The following is a 19,370-nucleotide window of genomic DNA, read 5'->3' as shown; positions in this document are numbered from 1 at the left end:
TAGAGAATTGAATTGAATATTATGAATTTTTAAAAATCAAGAAAAGGTTATTAATTTTATGTGCATAAATGTAATTTTTGATCATGTGCATACATATAAAATTGAATTATTTAGTTATACAGTAAAGGGTTAATAGTATGTTTTGCTAATAGTAGAGGGACTGCATACATATTTTCACCGATTTGATCGATTTACCCATGAGTTCTGATTGGTTAGCATTCGTTGGGCGGTGGAAGTATACATAGTTTCCAACAATTCATCAAATTAGGGGAGAGAAATGGATTTTATTCCACTTATCTGTACTCCTATCCTATACGTGTACACTGGCCAGTGGGTGAGAAATTATTTTTCACTAGAGTTATTACTCGCCTTCGCCGGGCTTTTAAAATAATTAAAATATTTTGAAAATTAAATTTATGATACTAGAATTAGCACGACACGTACCTCTCAGGTATTGATACCAGGCCACTGATTTGCAATGTATGAATATCTACATTCTTAATATTGATATTTAGTCCTTAATTTACTTAGTTAACATTTAAAACACTTCAAAATATTTTATAAACGTCTCAAAAAAAATATTTGATTAAGTATGGAATTCATTTAGAATATGTTTTCCGAGTATTTCTGTAAACCTTGAAAATGTTTTACCTCTCAATGTCTTAGGGATAAAATTTATTTTAAATATTGTTATATCAAAAGTTTACACATTTAAGTTAATAACTACTCCTTTTTTTATATAACAAAAATTTAAGACAAATTTGCAATTGGAAAAGCTTCCTTTTAAGTCATTTAAACATTTTCAAAACCAAAATTTGTGACACCCTACATCCGATACGGTTGCTGGATTCGAATGTGTGACATCACGTTAGGTTGTTGGGGCAACTCAAACTACTTCAATATAATTACATCAAGTTTAATATAAATTTTTTATACAATTCAAATTAATAGAAATTAATAGTCATTCATATTCACATACATACATTTGAGATGTTCGACTTCGTTTTACATGTTTCAAGGTTACTCAAGATCGAATACATTTGTCAGTACTTGATTCCAACTAATCCATCAAAACTTAACTAGAGGTCTCGAGATATTGAGGGTCATGTCTTGAGACAGACTTTCCCCTGTTTTGGACTTTTAGAATTGATGATTAGGTATCTTGAGACTAAGGGGTTCTTGTCCTGAGACTTAATAGCTATTGTTAGGGATGTCAAATGGGCGAGGTGGGTGTGGGGGGTGCTCCCTCTGCACCCATCCCCACCAAGAATTTTCATCCCCATCCCTGTCCCGCGACCCACTGTGGGTACAAAATCCAAAACCATCCCCGCCCCACGACCCGCAAGACTAAAAACTATCCTCACCCCACCACCCACGTGGGTCCCTAGATCCACCTAATCCTTGCTATACCCGCCTCGCGATCCACTTCATATGATATATTTATAAATATCAGTTAAATAAATATAAACCAAATTTTTTATGAAAAAGTATGAAATACCTGTCCTCTAGACTCTCACCACATATGTGACATTATTCCAACTGTCACCATTTAAAAAAAAAAACAAGTCGACCCTTTAATTGTTAAATAAAATATAACTTCAACATGAGTTTAAAAAATTCAGAAAATAAAGTCCTTACATAATATCTAAATACAAACAATGTCTCAAATACATCATAAATGTCTTCAAATGCAACACAAGTGCAAAAATTAAATACTATTAAATTAATAAAATACTATTAAGATAATTATTAAATTAAATTTTTATAAATGTTTATTTTTTAAATATGCTTATCGAAACCCGCACCACTAACATCCCTAGCTATTGTCTCGAGACATGTCCAGCGTGTCTCGAGACCATTACCAAATACACTTGAAATGGTATTTTTGTGCTTGAGGTCTTGAGACATGACCAAAGTGGCTCGAGACCAACAGATCAAATTGCCTAAAATGAGCATTTCCAAAGATACAACTGTAACACCCCAAGATTTTAGTTTTTGAATTGTTAAAATTTGTTAAGTGAATTAATTTAGTTTAGCGGTTAAGTGTCGTGCTTGTGTGTGTGAGGTTTTAGGTTTGAATTCTTTTACTTAAATTTTTATTATTTTTGTCTCAACCCCTAACTTTGGATATTAAGTTTATATATTATTTTCGCTCAATTAAAGACAAGAATGAGCTTGCTGATTTAGTAGTAAGGCTTTAACTTATCTAAAGATCTAGTGTTTGAATTCTTATGTGTGCAAAGTGGAAATATTTTTATTTCCATACACTATGCCGTCCATGTGGATGTGGTTGGGTTAGATTCGAATTTTGATCAGCCTTAGTGGGATTTAATAAGATTTTATCTTATTCATATTTATTCTTTTAAAATTTTTTTTAGAGAAGTATTCTCCCTAAAGTTCTCCCACGTTTCTCTCCCACTCCCCACCTCAAGTCTAGCTTCCCCATTTTCCATTTTCTCATTTGTTTTGTTTTCATGATAGCTTACTAGTAAATTCTCTTTGATTTCTTTCTCAGTTTTTTTCCAATTTTTCTCTTCTTTCTTGCTCATTATTTTCTTTACTGTCCCAACTTCGGTGGTTGGTGTTTGTCCTGGAGCTGGTGTGTTCGTGTGTGGTAAAATCACCGGGTAAGAGTATGGCTTTTCTATTAGTGTTGTAGTATTTCTGTTTCTTGTCGTTAAGTTTCATAAGGTATTGGAATAATCTTTCAAGTGGTTGAAGGGTTCTAGTATGATCTTTTTAATGTACTGATAGGAGAAGATCGGGAGACGCCTGAATTGTCTCTAGCGAATTAGAGAATTTATTGGGCTGCTATTCTGTTGGGTAAGTGATTAATGTTTCTGATTATGGGTTGATTCGTTTGTTTACGCCAAATGTTTAGCACTTGTGATCGAATTAGTGACTTGGATTTAGGTCCTGGAATTACGGTTGTGGTGAGGGTATCGAAAAATGATCAGGTGTGTAATAAAAATATCGAAAAACAACGAACGACACGATGCCAAAAATTTACTGTTGATGCCACACAGCTGTGTGGGCCATGTGAGTTGAGTTAAGTGGGCTGTGTCGACCACTCGAGTTGGGCTAGTTAGGCCGTGTGGGCTATATGAGCGTGTGAGCCCATTTTCTGTAAATTTAGTTAGTATTGTATTCGAAGTGTGATTTAAGGTTAGCCACTTCGTAAGTTCTGTAATGTGTTTTGTTTGTCATTAAATTGTGAAATATGATATTCTACTTGTGTTATTCCAAATCCTGAAAGCATGACAGGATGTTCTGATATGTATAGCATGTATGATATATATGCATTTGTTATTTGATTAGTGTTTGCATGTGCATTGGGGTGGGGTAATGATGTGACGGAGGAAGCGTGATAGTTTAATGATCTGCCTTATTTGGTGGTTTTAACAACATACCTGTTCTGGTGGCTTGACCACACTTATGTAATTTTGGCAGTTTACTGCATTATTTCTGTCAGCTTGACTGCATTATTCAGAAAAGTGACATATGCTCACTTATTGGTGTGTGAGATTGGATGGGTATTTCATTACCCTAATTGGTGTGTAGGGATGAGCGAAGATGGTGTGTAGCGGATGGGGGTAGGATCTATTTCTGTATCTGCATCTGAATCTGTATCTACATCAGTAACTGTGTCTAAATCTGTACTGTGACTATATTTGTTTTATCCTGTTTGTTTGGGTTGAGTTACACATTGAGCTTGTTAGCTCACCCGGACGGCGTGAGGGAGCTCAGACCGAATTCTCGATAATAACATGGTTATTAAAAGACTTTGCCTTTTTAATGGACTTTTTGGACTTTTCGGATTGTAAATTATTTTGGACTTTATTTTCGTTTTGGTTTGTTTTTGGTTGGATTTAGTAATTACTATTTTAAATTGCAAAATCATATGTTTTTACAAATTAAGTCATGATTTTTGAATTTAATAACTTAGAAATTACCGCTGCAAAATAAAGTAATCATTTAAGTGTTTTTCTGAAATAAATAAATAGTTTTAATGAGTATTTTCCTAAAAAGTGGAAAACGATTTGCTAAAAGTGATGTTGACGAAACATACAATTTTGAAATCAATTTTTGAGTTTAAACAAGTTTATGCAATTCCTCAAAATTTGACCAAAATGTCTAAGTTGAGTGTGGGGTGTTATAACAACTTTCAACCAATTACATACTTAGCTTATGCTAACTTATAACTGGAGGTGTTCATGGGCCGGACTAGATGTAGATCGGGCCTAAGCATAATATTAACATATTTTATGTTTACCCAAGCCTTACCCAGCCATAAATATGAGCTTAAAATTTTGTCCAAGCCCACTTATATTTGTAAAAGATTAACCTACGACCATTTAAGCCCACTCATATTATTTTTTTTAAAATATTTATATTATTTTAATTTAATATTTAATATTTTAATATATTTTTTATTTATTAAAATTTTTTATATATTCATATTAACACTATTTTATTTTTTTACATTAGAGTAGTATTATATATTTAGTATAAATTTATTTTTTACTTGTTATAAATTACATAATATATAAAAGTAACATAATATAAAGTATTACAAATTTAAAAATAGGTCGGGCTAGGGCTTGAACATATTTTAAATGGGCCTAAAATTTTTTGTCTAAACCCAATTTTCAGGCTTAATATCTTTATCTAAACCCTCACAAATTCCGGACGAGCCTTTAAATTTGGATGAATAACCCTTATAACTAGACCTGTCCATGGGCCGGGCGGCCCGCCCGAAATATGGGAGGGTTTGGGTAAAAATATAGGCCCAAATATGGGCTTGGGCAAAATTTTAGGCCGTTAAAAAAATGGGCAGACCTCGGCAAGATTCTTTTGGCCCGCCCGCCCAAAAATATTAAATATATATATTTTTATTTTAAAATATAATAGTTTTTATTTTAAGTTTATTTACTTTCATTTCCTTGACTAGTGTTACAAAATAATAATAATAAAACATCAAGTTTGTTTTACTAATCAAATGTTAGATTTTGTTACAACAATTAATACAATTAATAATTTGATAAATTTACTAATCAAATGTTAGATTTTATTACAACAATTAATACAATTAACAATTAATAATTTGATAATTTTACTAACAATTAATTTTAATAACAATTAGTTTTAATTTTATTAAAAAATAATTTTAATTTTAATTTTAATTAAAAACGGGCCGGGACTGGGCAAAATCTCAGGCCCATATTTCGGGCCGGGCCGGGCCCGGACCTAGTAAACAGGCTGAAATATTTTTGTGGGCCCGGCCCGGCCCATGGACAGGTCTACTTATAACCAAACTCATATGCATCAAACATGATCACCCACTTACCAAACTTAGCATCTGGTGTCCATAACCAGTTCAAGCCAATCATATAAAAATAAATCTATCATTTCCTCTATGTAATCAACTCACCATGACATATCATACTAGTACTTGCCCTTAAGCATTGTCAATTTTATAAAGTATTCTATATCATAGAATTACGCGTCAAAGAAATATTAAGTTTAGCACAAATCAGATTTGTTGTTCGTTGTCCGTTTTAGTCTTGTCGTTGTCCCACGACATTGTGACATCGTTTTCAATCTCGTTCAAGTTGTCAAACGTTGACTTTTTAATTATGTTTCTTATTTCACCAATATCCAAAATTTTCGTATTTTATAATTTACTTGATCGAATTTAAATCTGACTTCGTAAGAATACGACAGAGACCTTAATCTATCATTATTCACTATCAACCCTCAAATTTCTTACCCCTTACAATTAGGTCCCTAATAGTTTAAACATAGCCGCTAAGCTTTAAGCTTAATTTAACAACATTTCAAGCTAACCCATTTAATCCATTTTATAATTTTCACATAATCAAGTTCAATCTATCATGGTTTCATGTTTCTAAACTCACTTACATTAAGATTTCTCTAACAATTATTAAAAACTAATCAATGGGTTGATTAGTACAAACTTTCTAGATCAATAATTCATAAAAATTTATAAAAGAAGCTTTCTCACTTTATGGAATTTTGACCGGCCATCAAGAATTGATCACTTATTTTTTTCTTTCTTCATTTTGCCTCGTTTGGTCACGAAGAGGAAAAAGATGATAATAAACATTCATTCTCCCCCCACTATAACATACATAATTAACTAAATAGGGTCTAATTACTTTTAAACCCTTGGTATAATTGCACTTTAAGGACCTAATTGAATTTCCAAACCTTATTTCACTAGTTTGAATAATTTTCAACTTAGTCCCTACCCTATTTTTAATATTCTATTTAATTAATTACTAAATAATTTTATTACTAATATTTCTATTTTCCAATTTTCGTCGCTTTGTGACTGATCGATAAAAAATATTTAGACAGCTCGGTTTAATAAATTCGGATCTTGGAATCGACTTTTCTGACATCAATGAAAATCGGGTCATTACAAAACTTCCCCTTAATAAAACATTACTTTGAAAATTTTTAAAAGCAGACACTTAGGCAAAACTTTAACAAATATTGAGTTTCAACAATAAATATGACAATAAAACATACATGAAAGACAATGAATAAATTCAAGACTTTATAAATGTTATGAATTTAAACAATGTATCAATAAGCATACATGTATGAACATAACCATTTGCATACACATCAAAATATAGACATTCAAAACATATGTATGAACAAATTTCATGTTATTTCCCTTTTTTGTATATAAAAAGATATGTTAAATTGAACTAAAAGATATAAAATGTTATGACATTTTGAAAATAAAAGCTTATGGAGAAAAAGATTGATGCAATAGTACAATGAATCATGTAAATAACATTAAATTGCATTCTCACAATCAAACAATAAACTTAAAAAATGGTATACCAAAGAAACATACTTAAAATTAATTTGTAAAGAACACTTTATGCAATGTTTTAAAGTTTATGCAAGTAAGTCCTACTTGTATAACTGTTCATCTAAAGACATGTCTAAGAGAAGTTGCTAATTCATAATTAAAAAATACCAATTGTAATAAAGAAATAGGACAAATGCATCATTCTATAATATTGCATACAAAGAATGATTCAATAAAGTCACATACAATTTCGATCTCTAGTACCCCTTATTGGATGCATATTCTCAAAACTTTTTCTCATTTTCTAGATACCAATTGTTATTAAAGAAATAAGGCATGGAAAGAAAAATGTATCAAAATTTGAATACAAAAACCATCAAAACTACAATGATATCAACATGAAGAGCAAAAAGGAGAAACAAATATGCAAAGTATACGTTATTGAATGAACAAAGCATATAAGCAAAAAAAGCAATTCATTCAATTAAGCATATTCACACATTATCGCCATGCTTAATATCAAATAAAAGTTCTATAAAACATAAGACATGTCAATGACATCCATACAATAATAGAGCAATGAGAGTATACAATGGATACCAATGTGAGTGTGATGTGGTAAAGGTGATCATGACATATTCATATAAATTTATAGCAAATGAAAGATTAAGTAAATATGTCATGGCAAAATGATGTCTAATGATATATCAAATTAATGCAAGATACCATTGAAAGAAATCCTAAGTCCTAAGCTTAAGTTAATACCAAAATATTGAGTACTAGTCTTAGGTTTAATCTTAAGCTTAATTCTATACCTAATTCTAAGACTAGTCCTAAGTTTAATCTTAAGGCTAGTCCTAAAGGCTAATTCTTATCATAAGTTTAATCCTACGACAATATACTATTGCTAAAGTATGTACAAGCACCTTATACAAAACTTAAGGTGATGGGGGTAATCAAAGCTTAAAAGAGAGTTTAAAAGCTTTATATTTTGCAAAATGATCATCAGAGGTTCAAAATAAGATAAAAATCATTTTTGATAATCTTGAAAATTTTGCACAAGGTTTAAGAGATAAAATAAGGGTGTTCAAATGATCTTATGGCCTTAATTTCAAGAAATTCAAATGATCATATTTTTAAGCCTCATATGTTTTTAAAAAGTCAAATAATTTTCAATAAAGATCACTAAAATACAAAGTATTTTCAATTTCATAGAGAATATAGCCTAAGATACCCCCATAAATATATGCATAAGTATGACCTTGTTCTACACCCCTATATGCACCTAGGAACTTAAATCTGCTCAAGGGCTATAGGTATTGATACCTTCCCCACAGGTATTAATACTTCATGAACAATTGATCATTTTACGGGGAGGGGTATTGATACCTCATGAACATGCACCAATACTTTGCACTAAAAATGCAGAAAAATGCAATTTCAACATGCCAAAATTTCTATACAAAGGTGTAATCTCCCCAGCCTGGCTTAGACGTTACGACCAAATTATGAAGACTACATTAGCCAACGAAATGGCTAAGTTAACCTAGAAACCAAAGAAAAACTCTAATTCGACTCGTTTAAGAAAAACCACGGTTTGATCCTTGAGTCAGCTTGAAAATATTGATTTAACAAACCATTTATAGTTAAGATTCGTTTTATTATTAATAGCGATATTTTTTTAGAAAACATTTCGTTCGTCACTTTGCATTGCAAAAATACGTTGACTTTCAGTGCAGCAGAAAATCATTGTTCATGCCAGATTTTAATGAAGTCACGTAAAATGCATTTACCAGTTAACATTTATAATTACTATGTCTAAATAATGCATGCATATAACCCAAACCAAAAACCACAAACCACAATCCAAAATAATAATTTACAGCCCAAAACTAGATAAATACTTGTTAATAATTATTAAAACCAAAATAACCCTAAGTCCATGTAATTTTCGCATGCTGGGTTCGATCCTATTCTCGAGCATTACCTGAGATGTTAAGATTAGCGGGTGACCTTCAAATAGCTCAGTGTGAGTAAATATAATTCAATCATTCAAGCAGTCATACAGATAACAATCAATAATTCTATTACGGTACAATATATAACATATTTCAATATATATGTGAACATGTCATAAGCGTGATGCAATGCAAAAAGGTTCCTACCTATCCATCCGCTATACACCACGAGTTCCCTAGAACTCGTTTGCCGAACACCAAACAATACGAGCTGAAGCTCGATGTCGGTAAACCCCCAATACAGTAGTGCAGATAAACTGCTAATAAATATGCAAACAAGCTGTTAGTATCGTGGACAAGCCACCAAAAACGGTAATTGCAGTTAAACTGCCAATAGTGTGGACAAGCCACCAGTAACGCATACAAGTTACCAATAATGTGATAAAATTGCTAATCTCCTTGGTATCTCAGTGCAGTGCATTGACAATAATATTGTGGACATGAACTACCATCGACACTCCACGGAACTCTTTCGTTAATCACAATAACCCACCTCATGCATAAGTAACATGACATACAATCATTGAGCAAAATCATGCTTTCAGTTCAGTTTTGGTACAATGGCATGTTTTATATGTTTACGGTAACATATTCAATACAATGGCATGCTCAACATGCTTACGGTAATAGTTTCAGTACATGAATTCCATGCTTTCAGTCAATCGGTAACCGTGGAATCAATAGTATGCAATATACATACAATGAGCATCATAATCAAGCATAGTTGATATGCAATTAATCAGTGACTCAATGACTCACATGCCATAAAAACACTCAATAAATAGTAGTAATCCATAACATGTGAATACAATGTACATCAATATTAGGCATGCAATCAATTAATCAGACATGTCAAATTTCATATGGCTCATCAGTAGGTTAATTGTAGATTACATACCTTGTTCGACATCGTTTAATTTGCTTATTTGGCCACTCGACCATGCCTGACCAGTAAGCATAAATTACCAATTTAATAGTTAATTTAACGTATTGAAATCAATTATTTAAATTTGGGACCCACCCCTTTTCACAACTCGCAGCACTACTCTGTTAAAATCCACACTTCTGCACCTTAAACCTTAAATGAACGCTGATATTGAAATAATGCCAAGCGAGAGTGCGAATGGGTTCCGACTTTAATGTTGATTCAGGATGTTACAATCAGCACCTACGATCAATTTTATATAAAAAATATCAATAGCTAAAATAATTAAAAATACTTAGAATAATCGTTCAAATCAACATCTTTAAACAAAATTAATACGACACTAAATCTCACTAGGTGTCGCACTTACGCTACCTGTTAACTACTTTCGATTTGTCGGATGAAGGGAATCGAATGCATTTAAAAATGACACAATTAAATTCTGATTAGAGGAGTGGAACAACAATTTTTATTTGCTAGAAAGAGACCGCTAAAGAGAGAAAAACAACAACCCCAAAGTGGTTTATTTATAATTAACGATCTTACCATTGTTGCTAATGTTATAATATTTAACAACAATTTTATTTATTGTTACGTCTATAATTAAAAATAAAATTCACAACAAAAAAAATCTTATCATTGAGATTAGTAACCTAAAAATCAAATTTAACAATGACATCTAAAAGTTGTTGCAAATGTTGCAATTTTACATAACGACGTTTGATTCCGTTACTGTATACATAATGACAGGTATGTTGTTATAAAAGTTGGTTGTTAAATACTACTTGGGACATCAAAACTAACACATTTTATAATAATGTAATCCTTAAACCTAGATTAGATAATGTGGAGTAAGTAATTGGTCTATGTGGGATGATACCATTTTACTACGTACACATGCATTAGAATAAATCCACGTAAGAAATAAACATGCACTGCCACGTAGACAAATATAATAATTAGTTCAACTTAAGTCAAAATAAAAAAGAAGAAGATGAAAATGGATTTATTTTAAATAAAGAATAGAATTGGAAATTAAACTTATCATGATGTCATCCATACTTTTGTCAAATTGGGGAAATTTTTTACACTTGTTGAGGTGATAAATTGTAATACAAGAGTTTTCACTTTCTTTAATTTTGTGTCTCCAAAATGAAATTACAATTCTATTTTTAATTAATATGTTTTATTTGATCTCTATATTTTTAATAAAAATAATTTCAATATCTTTATATATATTATTCCTATAAAATTATATGTCAAAGCTTGTTTGGATTTTATTTTATAAAATGCTTTTATTTAAATTTATTTAATAGAAAACAAGGGTAAGATTTTAGCACGTGATTTTATAAAAATAATTTGAAAAGAAAATGAAAATCATAAGTTATAAATAGGAATATAGTAAATAAGCTTCTATTACATTGACCACCCAAATGAGTGTTAACGTATTAATATTTCAAAAAATATTTAATTGAGGTGACTGATTGAACATTTACAATCCGAAGGAAAATCCAAAACTATCTGAAAGATTTTTTTTCTTCTTCTTTTGCTTCTGAATTTTAGATGGTGAAGCAGATCTAAGGTAATTTCTTCTCATCTCTTTGATCGAATTCCCAAATTCGGCCCCCCCTGTTCGCTAGCTTATTAGACGTAGGATTTGGTTCGCGTTTTGCAGGGAATTGGGTGGTTTGAGAGAAAGAAAGAAAGAAAAAAAGATGTTGACCAAGTTTGAGACGAAGAGTAATAGAGTGAAGGGACTGAGTTTCCATACTAAGAGGCCTTGGATCTTAGCCAGTCTCCATAGTGGTGTTATCCAATTATGGGACTATCGAATGGGGACTCTGATTGATCGATTCGAGGAACACGATGGCCCTGTTCGTGGCGTCCATTTCCACATGTCCCAGCCTTTGTTTGTCTCTGGAGGTTCAGATTTCATTTCATCTCAATTTTATATCCGCTTAATAAATTTCCTTGATTATTTTACTGATCCATGGATTTCGATGTGAATTTGTGAAATGTGCTACTTAATTCGGAATTATTAGCTTCAATTCTATATAACACTTGAGAAACACGATGTTTATAATAATGCTGGATCTAGATTTACTCTTTAGAGATTTCATATAGTTGGACTTGGTTTACACCTTCTTAATATGCACATCCCAGTAGACATTGGAGACCTGCCAGTTTACCCTATATTAAATTCAAGGGCTTTCTCTGATGCCAATTATTGGAATCTGGGATGGAGATATTCCAAAATTTCTTGCTTTTATGCTGTTAAGCATACACCTAACCCACCCAAACAGAGCCTGATCTGCAAATGAGAGACTAACTGTGCCTTAAGATACAGGTAACATTCCAAAACCTCAAAATTTCAGGTCCCAAATTTCCTTCACTTTTGGGACGGCCAACTGTGTCCAATCCCACCTTGGCTCCCTCGGCATTTCCTTCTTGTCCCTTCCACAGGAACGCGCTAGGCTGGTTTATCTCATTTATCATCCTAACTGAAAGAACAAGATATGGAACCAATAGCTCTGCTTGCTGAACAGGGTGCACTTTCTGAAGTCTGCCAACATAGGTGACTCTTAACATCCCAGCAGTTAATGCAGCGAGTCATTTCTGTATAAGAGTGTCTCAACTCAACCTATGATTTGGTGAATGAGTAATTTTCTTTTGTTCTGTTAGATGCATTTTTTAAGGTAAATTATTATAATAAAAGGTTTGAAGAATTAGAATAGATGCTTAAAATTTGAAGTTTGAGTACCAATAATTGGGAAATGATTTAAATTTTGAATTTCTAATACTATTAGAACTTCTGAGTGCAAACACATTGGAATGTGTAAAATATCACAACAATTTAATTTCATTTAATGAGATTTTCATTTCACTTACCTTAGTGATTATATCATTAGAGTTTTCTGGTCTTTTTCTTTTTTGTCATTAGGATTAAGAAAACATAAATGGTCTTATTTGATAAGGTTTTATGACCAGTAATACACCAGATTTTTACAAATAAAAATTATGAAAGAACAAGTTATGAATTCAACAAATATTCATTTCTTTTGGATGACAGTGAACACAGTCTTGAAATAACTTTATAGCTGTTTTTAAATGTTTAAACCAAGACGAATAACATACTTGTCGACCTTGCACCTTAGATGTTAAATTTCTGTGTCAGTAAATTTATTATAGGAAAGGAATGCCGTTGAGATTAATCTGAAAACTTTTAGAACACAAAAAACATGGGCGATGAAGGTCTGAATTTGAAGTTTTTATTGGTTTCAAGAATTTTCAGTTTGTGCTATGGTTGTGTTTTACAAAGCATAGGTTACTTGTCAATACAAATTATATGAAAATCTGTGCTTTTTTGTTCAGGGGATGACTACAAGATAAAGGTCTGGAATTACAAGTTACATAGATGTCTCTTCACCCTTCTTGGACATCTGGATTACATTCGTACTGTGCAATTTCATCATGAGCATCCATGGATTGTGAGTGCTAGTGATGATCAGACTATTCGCATATGGAACTGGCAGTCACGAACTTGTATCTCTGTGTTGACTGGTCATAATCATTATGTTATGTGTGCCTCATTCCATCCTAAAGAAGACCTGGTTGTGTCAGCCTCCCTTGATCAGACTGTTCGAGTTTGGGATATTGGTTCCTTGAAAAAGAAGACGGCTTCTCCAGCAGATGATATCTTAAGGTTGAGTCATATGAACACAGATCTTTTTGGTGGTGTTGATGCAGTTGTTAAGTATGTGTTGGAAGGTCATGACCGAGGTGTGAATTGGGCTGCATTTCATCCCACCTTACCTTTAATAGTCTCTGGAGCAGATGATCGCCAAGTTAAGTTGTGGCGTATGAATGGTAATTATAGTAAAATGGTTCATTCTTCTCCCACTTATATTGCATTGGCTACAAAACTTGATTAAATTTTTTTAGTTAAGTACACTTGTTGCCAAATTAAAATCTTCATAAGGAACTTACCTAATTATTTTCTTTTCTGAAGTTTGATGTATTTTACATGGGCCATGATATTTTTGCAACTTCTCCATTTTACTTTGTGCAGCTGGAGTTTAGACCACTGAGTCGGTGTGCAGCTAGTAAACTATTTATTTGTTTGCAGATACAAAGGCTTGGGAGGTGGATACCTTGAGAGGGCACGTGAATAACGTGTCATGTGTTATGTTCCATGCCAAACAAGACATCATTGTATCTAACTCTGAGGATAAAAGCATTCGTGTATGGGATGTAACAAAGCGAACTGGACTTCAAACTTTCCGTCGAGAACATGACAGATTCTGGATTCTTGCTGTTCATCCTGAGATGAATATTTTGGCAGCTGGACATGACAGTGGCATGATTGTATTTAAGCTAGAGAGAGAGCGTCCTGCGTTTGCAGTGAGTGGGGATTCTCTGTTTTATGCCAAGGATAGGTTTTTAAGGAATTTTGACTTTCCAACTCAAAGAGAGGCACAGGTAATTCCAATTCGACGTCCTGGTTCCACAAGTCTGAATCAAAGTCCAAGAACTCTGTCTTATAGTCCTACAGAAAATGCTGTCCTTATCTGCTCAGATGTGGATGGAGGATTGTATGAGTTGTATGTGATACCAAAAGACAGCTTTGGTAGGGGTGACGGTTCGCTGGAGGCAAGGAAAGGTGTTGGTAGTTCTGCTATATTTGTGGCACGGAACCGGTTTGCTGTGCTTGACAAAGGCAACAACCAAGTTCTAGTCAAGAATCTTAAAAATGAAGTGGTGAAAAAGAGTGGCCTCCCGGTACCTACGGATGCAATTTTTTATGCTGGAACAGGTAGCTTGTTGTGTAGGTCAGAGGATAGAGTTGTCATATTTGATCTCCAGCAAAGGCTTGTCCTTGGTGACCTTCAAACCCCTTTTGTGAAATATGTTGTTTGGTCTAATGACATGGAAAGTGTTGCTTTGCTCAGCAAGCATTCCATTATCATTACTAACAAGAAGCTTGTGCATAAGTGCACTCTTCATGAGACAATACGTGTTAAAAGTGGAGCCTGGGATGAGAATGGTGTTTTTATTTACACCACCTTAAACCATATAAAATATTGCCTTCCCAATGGAGATAGTGGAATAATCCGTACGCTTGAGGTTCCTATATACATAACTAAGGTTTCAGGCAATACTATATTTTGCCTGGATCGTGATGGGAAGAATAAGAGTGTCGTTATTGATGCTACAGAATACATTTTCAAGCTCTCTCTGCTTCGGAAGCGATATGATCATGTTATGAATATGATAAGAAACTCCCAGCTCTGTGGTGAGGCCATGATTGCTTATCTGCAACAGAAGGGGTTCCCTGAAGTGGCACTCCATTTTGTCAAAGATGAGAAAACACGCTTTAATTTGGCTTTAGAGAGTGGGAACATTCAAATTGCTGTCGCATCAGCTAAGGAGATTGATGACAAAGATCATTGGTATAGGTTGGGTGTGGAGGCCCTTCGCCAAGGCAATGCTGCTATTGTGGAATATGCCTACCAGAGGACTAAGAACTTTGAGAGATTGTCTTTTCTTTATCTCGTAAATGGTAACCTGGAAAAGTTATCCAAGATGCTGAAAATTGCAGAAGTTAAGAATGATGTTATGGGTCAGTTTCACAATGCTTTGTACCTTGGTGATATACAGGAACGAGTTAAGATCTTGGAGAATGCTGGTCACTTACCTCTTGCTTATATTACAGCATCTGTCCATGGTCTACAGGATGTTGCTGAAAGGTTAGCAGCTGAGTTGGGAGATGATGTCCCTCCTTTGCCAGAGGGTAAAGAACCTTCGTTATTGATTCCTCCAACCCCTGTTATGTGTGGTGGTGATTGGCCCCTTCTGAGAGTCATGAAAGGCATATTTGATGGTGGATTTGATGGTGGCAGGGGTGCTGTGGATGAAGAGGAGGAGGGTGCAGAAGGTGACTGGGGTGAAGATCTTGATGTGGTTGATGGCTTGCGGATTGGGGACGTTAGTGCCATTTTGGAGGATGGGGAAGTGGCCGAAGAAAATGAAGAGGGTGGATGGGACCTTGAAGATTTAGAACTCCCCGCTGAGGTAGAAACCCCTAAGGTTTCCGGCAATGCTCGTTCTTCTATTTTTGTGGCACCAACTCCTGGTATGCCTGTAAGTCAGATTTGGATTCAGAGGTCATCTCTTGCTGCTGAACATGTAGCAGCTGGCAATTTTGACGCAGCAATGCGTTTGCTGAGCAGGCAACTCGGCATAAGGAACTTTGCTCCTTTGAAATCCATGTTTCTTGATCTTTACACTGGCAGTCATAGCTATCTTCATGCATTAACATCTGCTCCAGTGGTGCCCCTGGCAGTTGAGAGGGGATGGAGTGAGTCTGCTGCTCCTAATGTTAGGTGTCCACCATCCCTTGTATTCAATTTTTCTCAGTTGAATGATAAGCTGAAGGCTGGGTACAAGTCCACAACAGCTGGAAAATTCACTGATGCTCTTCGGCTCTTCCTCAGCATTCTTCATACGGTTCCATTGATTGTTGTGGAGTCAGGGAGGGAAGTTGATGAAGTCAAGGAGTTAATTATTATTGCCAAGGAGTATGTACTTGGTCTGCAGATGGAGCTGAAGCGAAGAGAGATGAAAGACAATCCAGTACGCCAGCAGGAGCTTGCTGCCTACTTCACCCACTGCAACCTTCAACTGCCTCACCTCAGACTTGCTCTGCTGAATGCAATGACCATCTGCTATAAGGCTAAGAACCTTGCTACAGCAGGTAACTTTGCCCGGCGACTACTAGAAACAAACCCCACAAATGAGAATCAAGCAAAGACAGCAAGACAAGTGCTCCAAGCCGCAGAGAGGAAGATGACAGATGCCTCTCAGCTGAACTATGACTTCAGAAACCCATTCGTGACTTGTGGGGCAACTTATGTGCCAATTTACCGAGGACAGAAGGATGTATCCTGCCCATATTGCACTGCTCGCTTCGTCCCTAGCCAGGATGGGCAATTGTGTGCTGTATGTGATATCGCTGTTGTCGGGGCAGATGCATCAGGACTGCTCTGTTCTCCTTCACAAATTCGCAATCAAATTCGATGATTGCGCTACTTTTGTCTGAGTCTTGTTTCAGGCTTCCTCTACCTCACTCGCTGTCCCAACAAAACCAGGCATGTCGATTGATTCTTCTCTGCAGGTAAAAGGTAAGAAGCGTGAAGAAAATTTGATATGGGTTCAAATTCTTTGCACCATCAATTTTTATTTTTATTTTTTTGTTTTGGTTTTGAAATTAAGATATAATAATAATAATAATAATAATAATAATAATAATAATAAAAAACAGGGAATTTTGATTTAGGCTATTCTTGTTAATCTTTGATGGGCAAGAATAGTGAGAGAGGGCCCTTGTTAAAACAGACAATGGTTGATAGGCGAGACTTTTCATTTCAATGTAATTCGCTTTACATTTCCTCTGATTCCTTTTTGGGTTCCCATTGATTTGAGTATTTCTCTGCACATAAAGAGTAGGCCATGAATAATATGATGGATCAGCAATGGTTTGATTGGTTGCTTTTAAGTTGTGATACTTGTCTTGGTTACCGTCATTCAAATGTTTTCATTTCACAATCTCCTTAATTCGAGTTCTAGCACTTCAACTTCCAATCATTCGCACTTCAAACCTATTAAATCAAATACATTAATTAATAAACTCTAGATAAAAAGTTCTTCTAAAAACCAATGAGATTAGATGAAACCCAACTTCAGTACAGAGGAATCAAGTCATGGTGGCATAGGTAGATTATTGTAAAATTGCCTCTGACCAATCCTGAAATTTAAATAAAACTTAGACCCTTTTTGATTTTGATATTGAAGAAAGAACCATCCCTCTACAAATCACATTCGAATTATTTTGTAGATGTTAGTTCCGGCCGAAAAAACAAATGAATAGGTGGGAGGTAGGTATAGGGTTAAAGGACGTGGTAGATGGTTATTAGTTGAGAAAACGTGGTCCAATCCAAGACGAAGTGAGAGACATGATCCGCTAACGTCTCTCCATTTGCTTGCTTTAAGAGAACTTTTTCAGACTTCTCTCCTTTCCTCCCTCCCTCCCATCAAATATCAATAACAAAAACCAGTGAAAAAGAGATGCAAACCAATTGTGAGGTTGACTTCTTTTCAACCAAGGAAAATGACCCAGAAATGATTCTCTTGGGAAAAGAAGACCATCTTTCTTACTGGGAATTCGTCAACTCCTCTGATTATGATGATGATTCTGGTGATGTTATCTCTGTCTCTGATGATGCTTCCCTTTCTTCCTCTCCAAAGGACACCCTCACCCCTCACCTGATTCAAGGCTATGCCTGTGATGGGGATGGTGAGCAGGATGTGGATGATGGTGATGATGGTTTGGATGATGAGTTGGTGCCACGAGCATTCAGTGGGAAACTGGGAAGGCAAAGGATGAGGAAATGAGGGAAGAGGGTATTTGCCAAGATGCACACTTCCAAAATGTCACCCTTTTTGTATATGAAACCCGGGTGTGTTTATGGGAAGCATGGCCTTGGATTCAAGCATAGTTTCTAGAGAACAAAAAACCAGCATCTCTGGACTGGACTGGAGGTGATTCATGCCATTGCCATGGGCCATCTTCATTTGACTTTACTTGTAATTGCTCTCTAGTTTGGACTGCTTAACCATTAGGTTTACATTAATTTGATGTTTGATATTTGTGAAGAAAGGGGTCTGAAAATATCTAACTGGTGGTTTGGAATATGTGTGTACGGTATGGGCCTAATGTATTCTCCGTCAATCCCAACCTTTGAAACGATGCTTTATCCCAATTATTATATCATCTATCATTTCATTTTTTTTCAAATGAAATTAATATATGATTATTAAAATGGTTTTGAAATTCAATTTAAGTTTATTGGATTTACAAATAAAGTACATAATCTTAGCAGTGGGTGAGTGAGTGAGTGTGAGTGTGAGTGGAGGGACAGAATTTTGCAGAACCTTTGGCGTGTTAATGTTTCATTCATTACGTAAACGTTCGAGGAAATGAGGAGTACACATACAGCTGCTCAGCATTTATTTTTCCTTGGTTTTCACAATCTCTGAAGTATCTTCCCTTTACCTCTCATATATGCCACTGATTTTTTTTTTTAAATATCGTTTTTAAATTTATTGAATTAGGTTGTCATTCTGAAAAATTACGAAATTAAGTCAAAATAACGAAAATATTTTAATCGGAAGTAATTTTAAAGGTTAAGATTTTAATTTTTTTAAGTAGGGTTAAGAATTTGTGAATTTCAGGTTTTATGGATTTAAAGTTGTGTAAGGTTTTGAGGTTTTTTTAAGTTTTTTTTATATATTCTTTAGTTTTTTTATAATTTTTTGAGATGTAAAATTAATAATTATTTAATTTAATATTTACAATCTTTGTATTTATACCAATCATATATTCAAATTATAAAATTCAATTCGATTCATAATCAAAACTCAAACTACTCGATTTGATTAACTCTTAGTTTGTAATTTTTTTTAATTTTTTTAATGCAATTGAGTTTTGTTCAATTTTTTTTACGAGAGGTTGAGGTCG

The 19,370-nt window shown here is 34.2% G+C and overlaps 2 protein-coding genes and 1 long non-coding RNA gene across 3 annotated transcripts; all 3 read left to right on the top strand.

The window, feature by feature from the left end:
- Positions 1–2,066: 2,066 nt before the first annotated feature.
- LOC105762886 (uncharacterized) lies at positions 2,067–3,226 on the top strand. Its single transcript, XR_001124042.2, has 3 exons — positions 2,067–2,627; positions 2,755–2,823; positions 2,914–3,226. It is a non-coding gene; the product is annotated as an uncharacterized LOC105762886 (long non-coding RNA).
- Positions 3,227–11,227: 8,001 nt separating this feature from the next.
- Positions 11,228–17,348, top strand: LOC105762882 (coatomer subunit alpha-1). Its single transcript, XM_012580832.2, has 4 exons — positions 11,228–11,375; positions 11,469–11,716; positions 13,166–13,660; positions 13,920–17,348. The coding sequence occupies exons 2-4, from the start codon at positions 11,509–11,511 to the stop codon at positions 16,871–16,873; spliced, it is 3,657 nt and encodes a 1,218-aa protein (XP_012436286.1). The 5' UTR covers positions 11,228–11,375; positions 11,469–11,508; the 3' UTR covers positions 16,874–17,348.
- A 110-nt stretch (positions 17,349–17,458) lies between these two features.
- On the top strand, positions 17,459–18,620 carry LOC105762885 (uncharacterized). The gene has a single exon (XM_012580838.2). It carries the CDS (start codon positions 17,918–17,920, stop codon positions 18,242–18,244), a length of 327 nt encoding a protein of 108 aa, XP_012436292.1. The 5' UTR covers positions 17,459–17,917; the 3' UTR covers positions 18,245–18,620.
- Positions 18,621–19,370: the final 750 nt, after the last annotated feature.

Source organism: Gossypium raimondii, chromosome 12 (assembly GCF_025698545.1).
Source record: "Gossypium raimondii isolate GPD5lz chromosome 12, ASM2569854v1, whole genome shotgun sequence".
NCBI classification, from domain to species: domain Eukaryota; kingdom Viridiplantae; phylum Streptophyta; class Magnoliopsida; order Malvales; family Malvaceae; genus Gossypium; species Gossypium raimondii.
The sequence above is the reverse complement of the archived record's forward strand: the minus strand, read 5'-3'. Positions and strand labels throughout refer to the sequence as shown.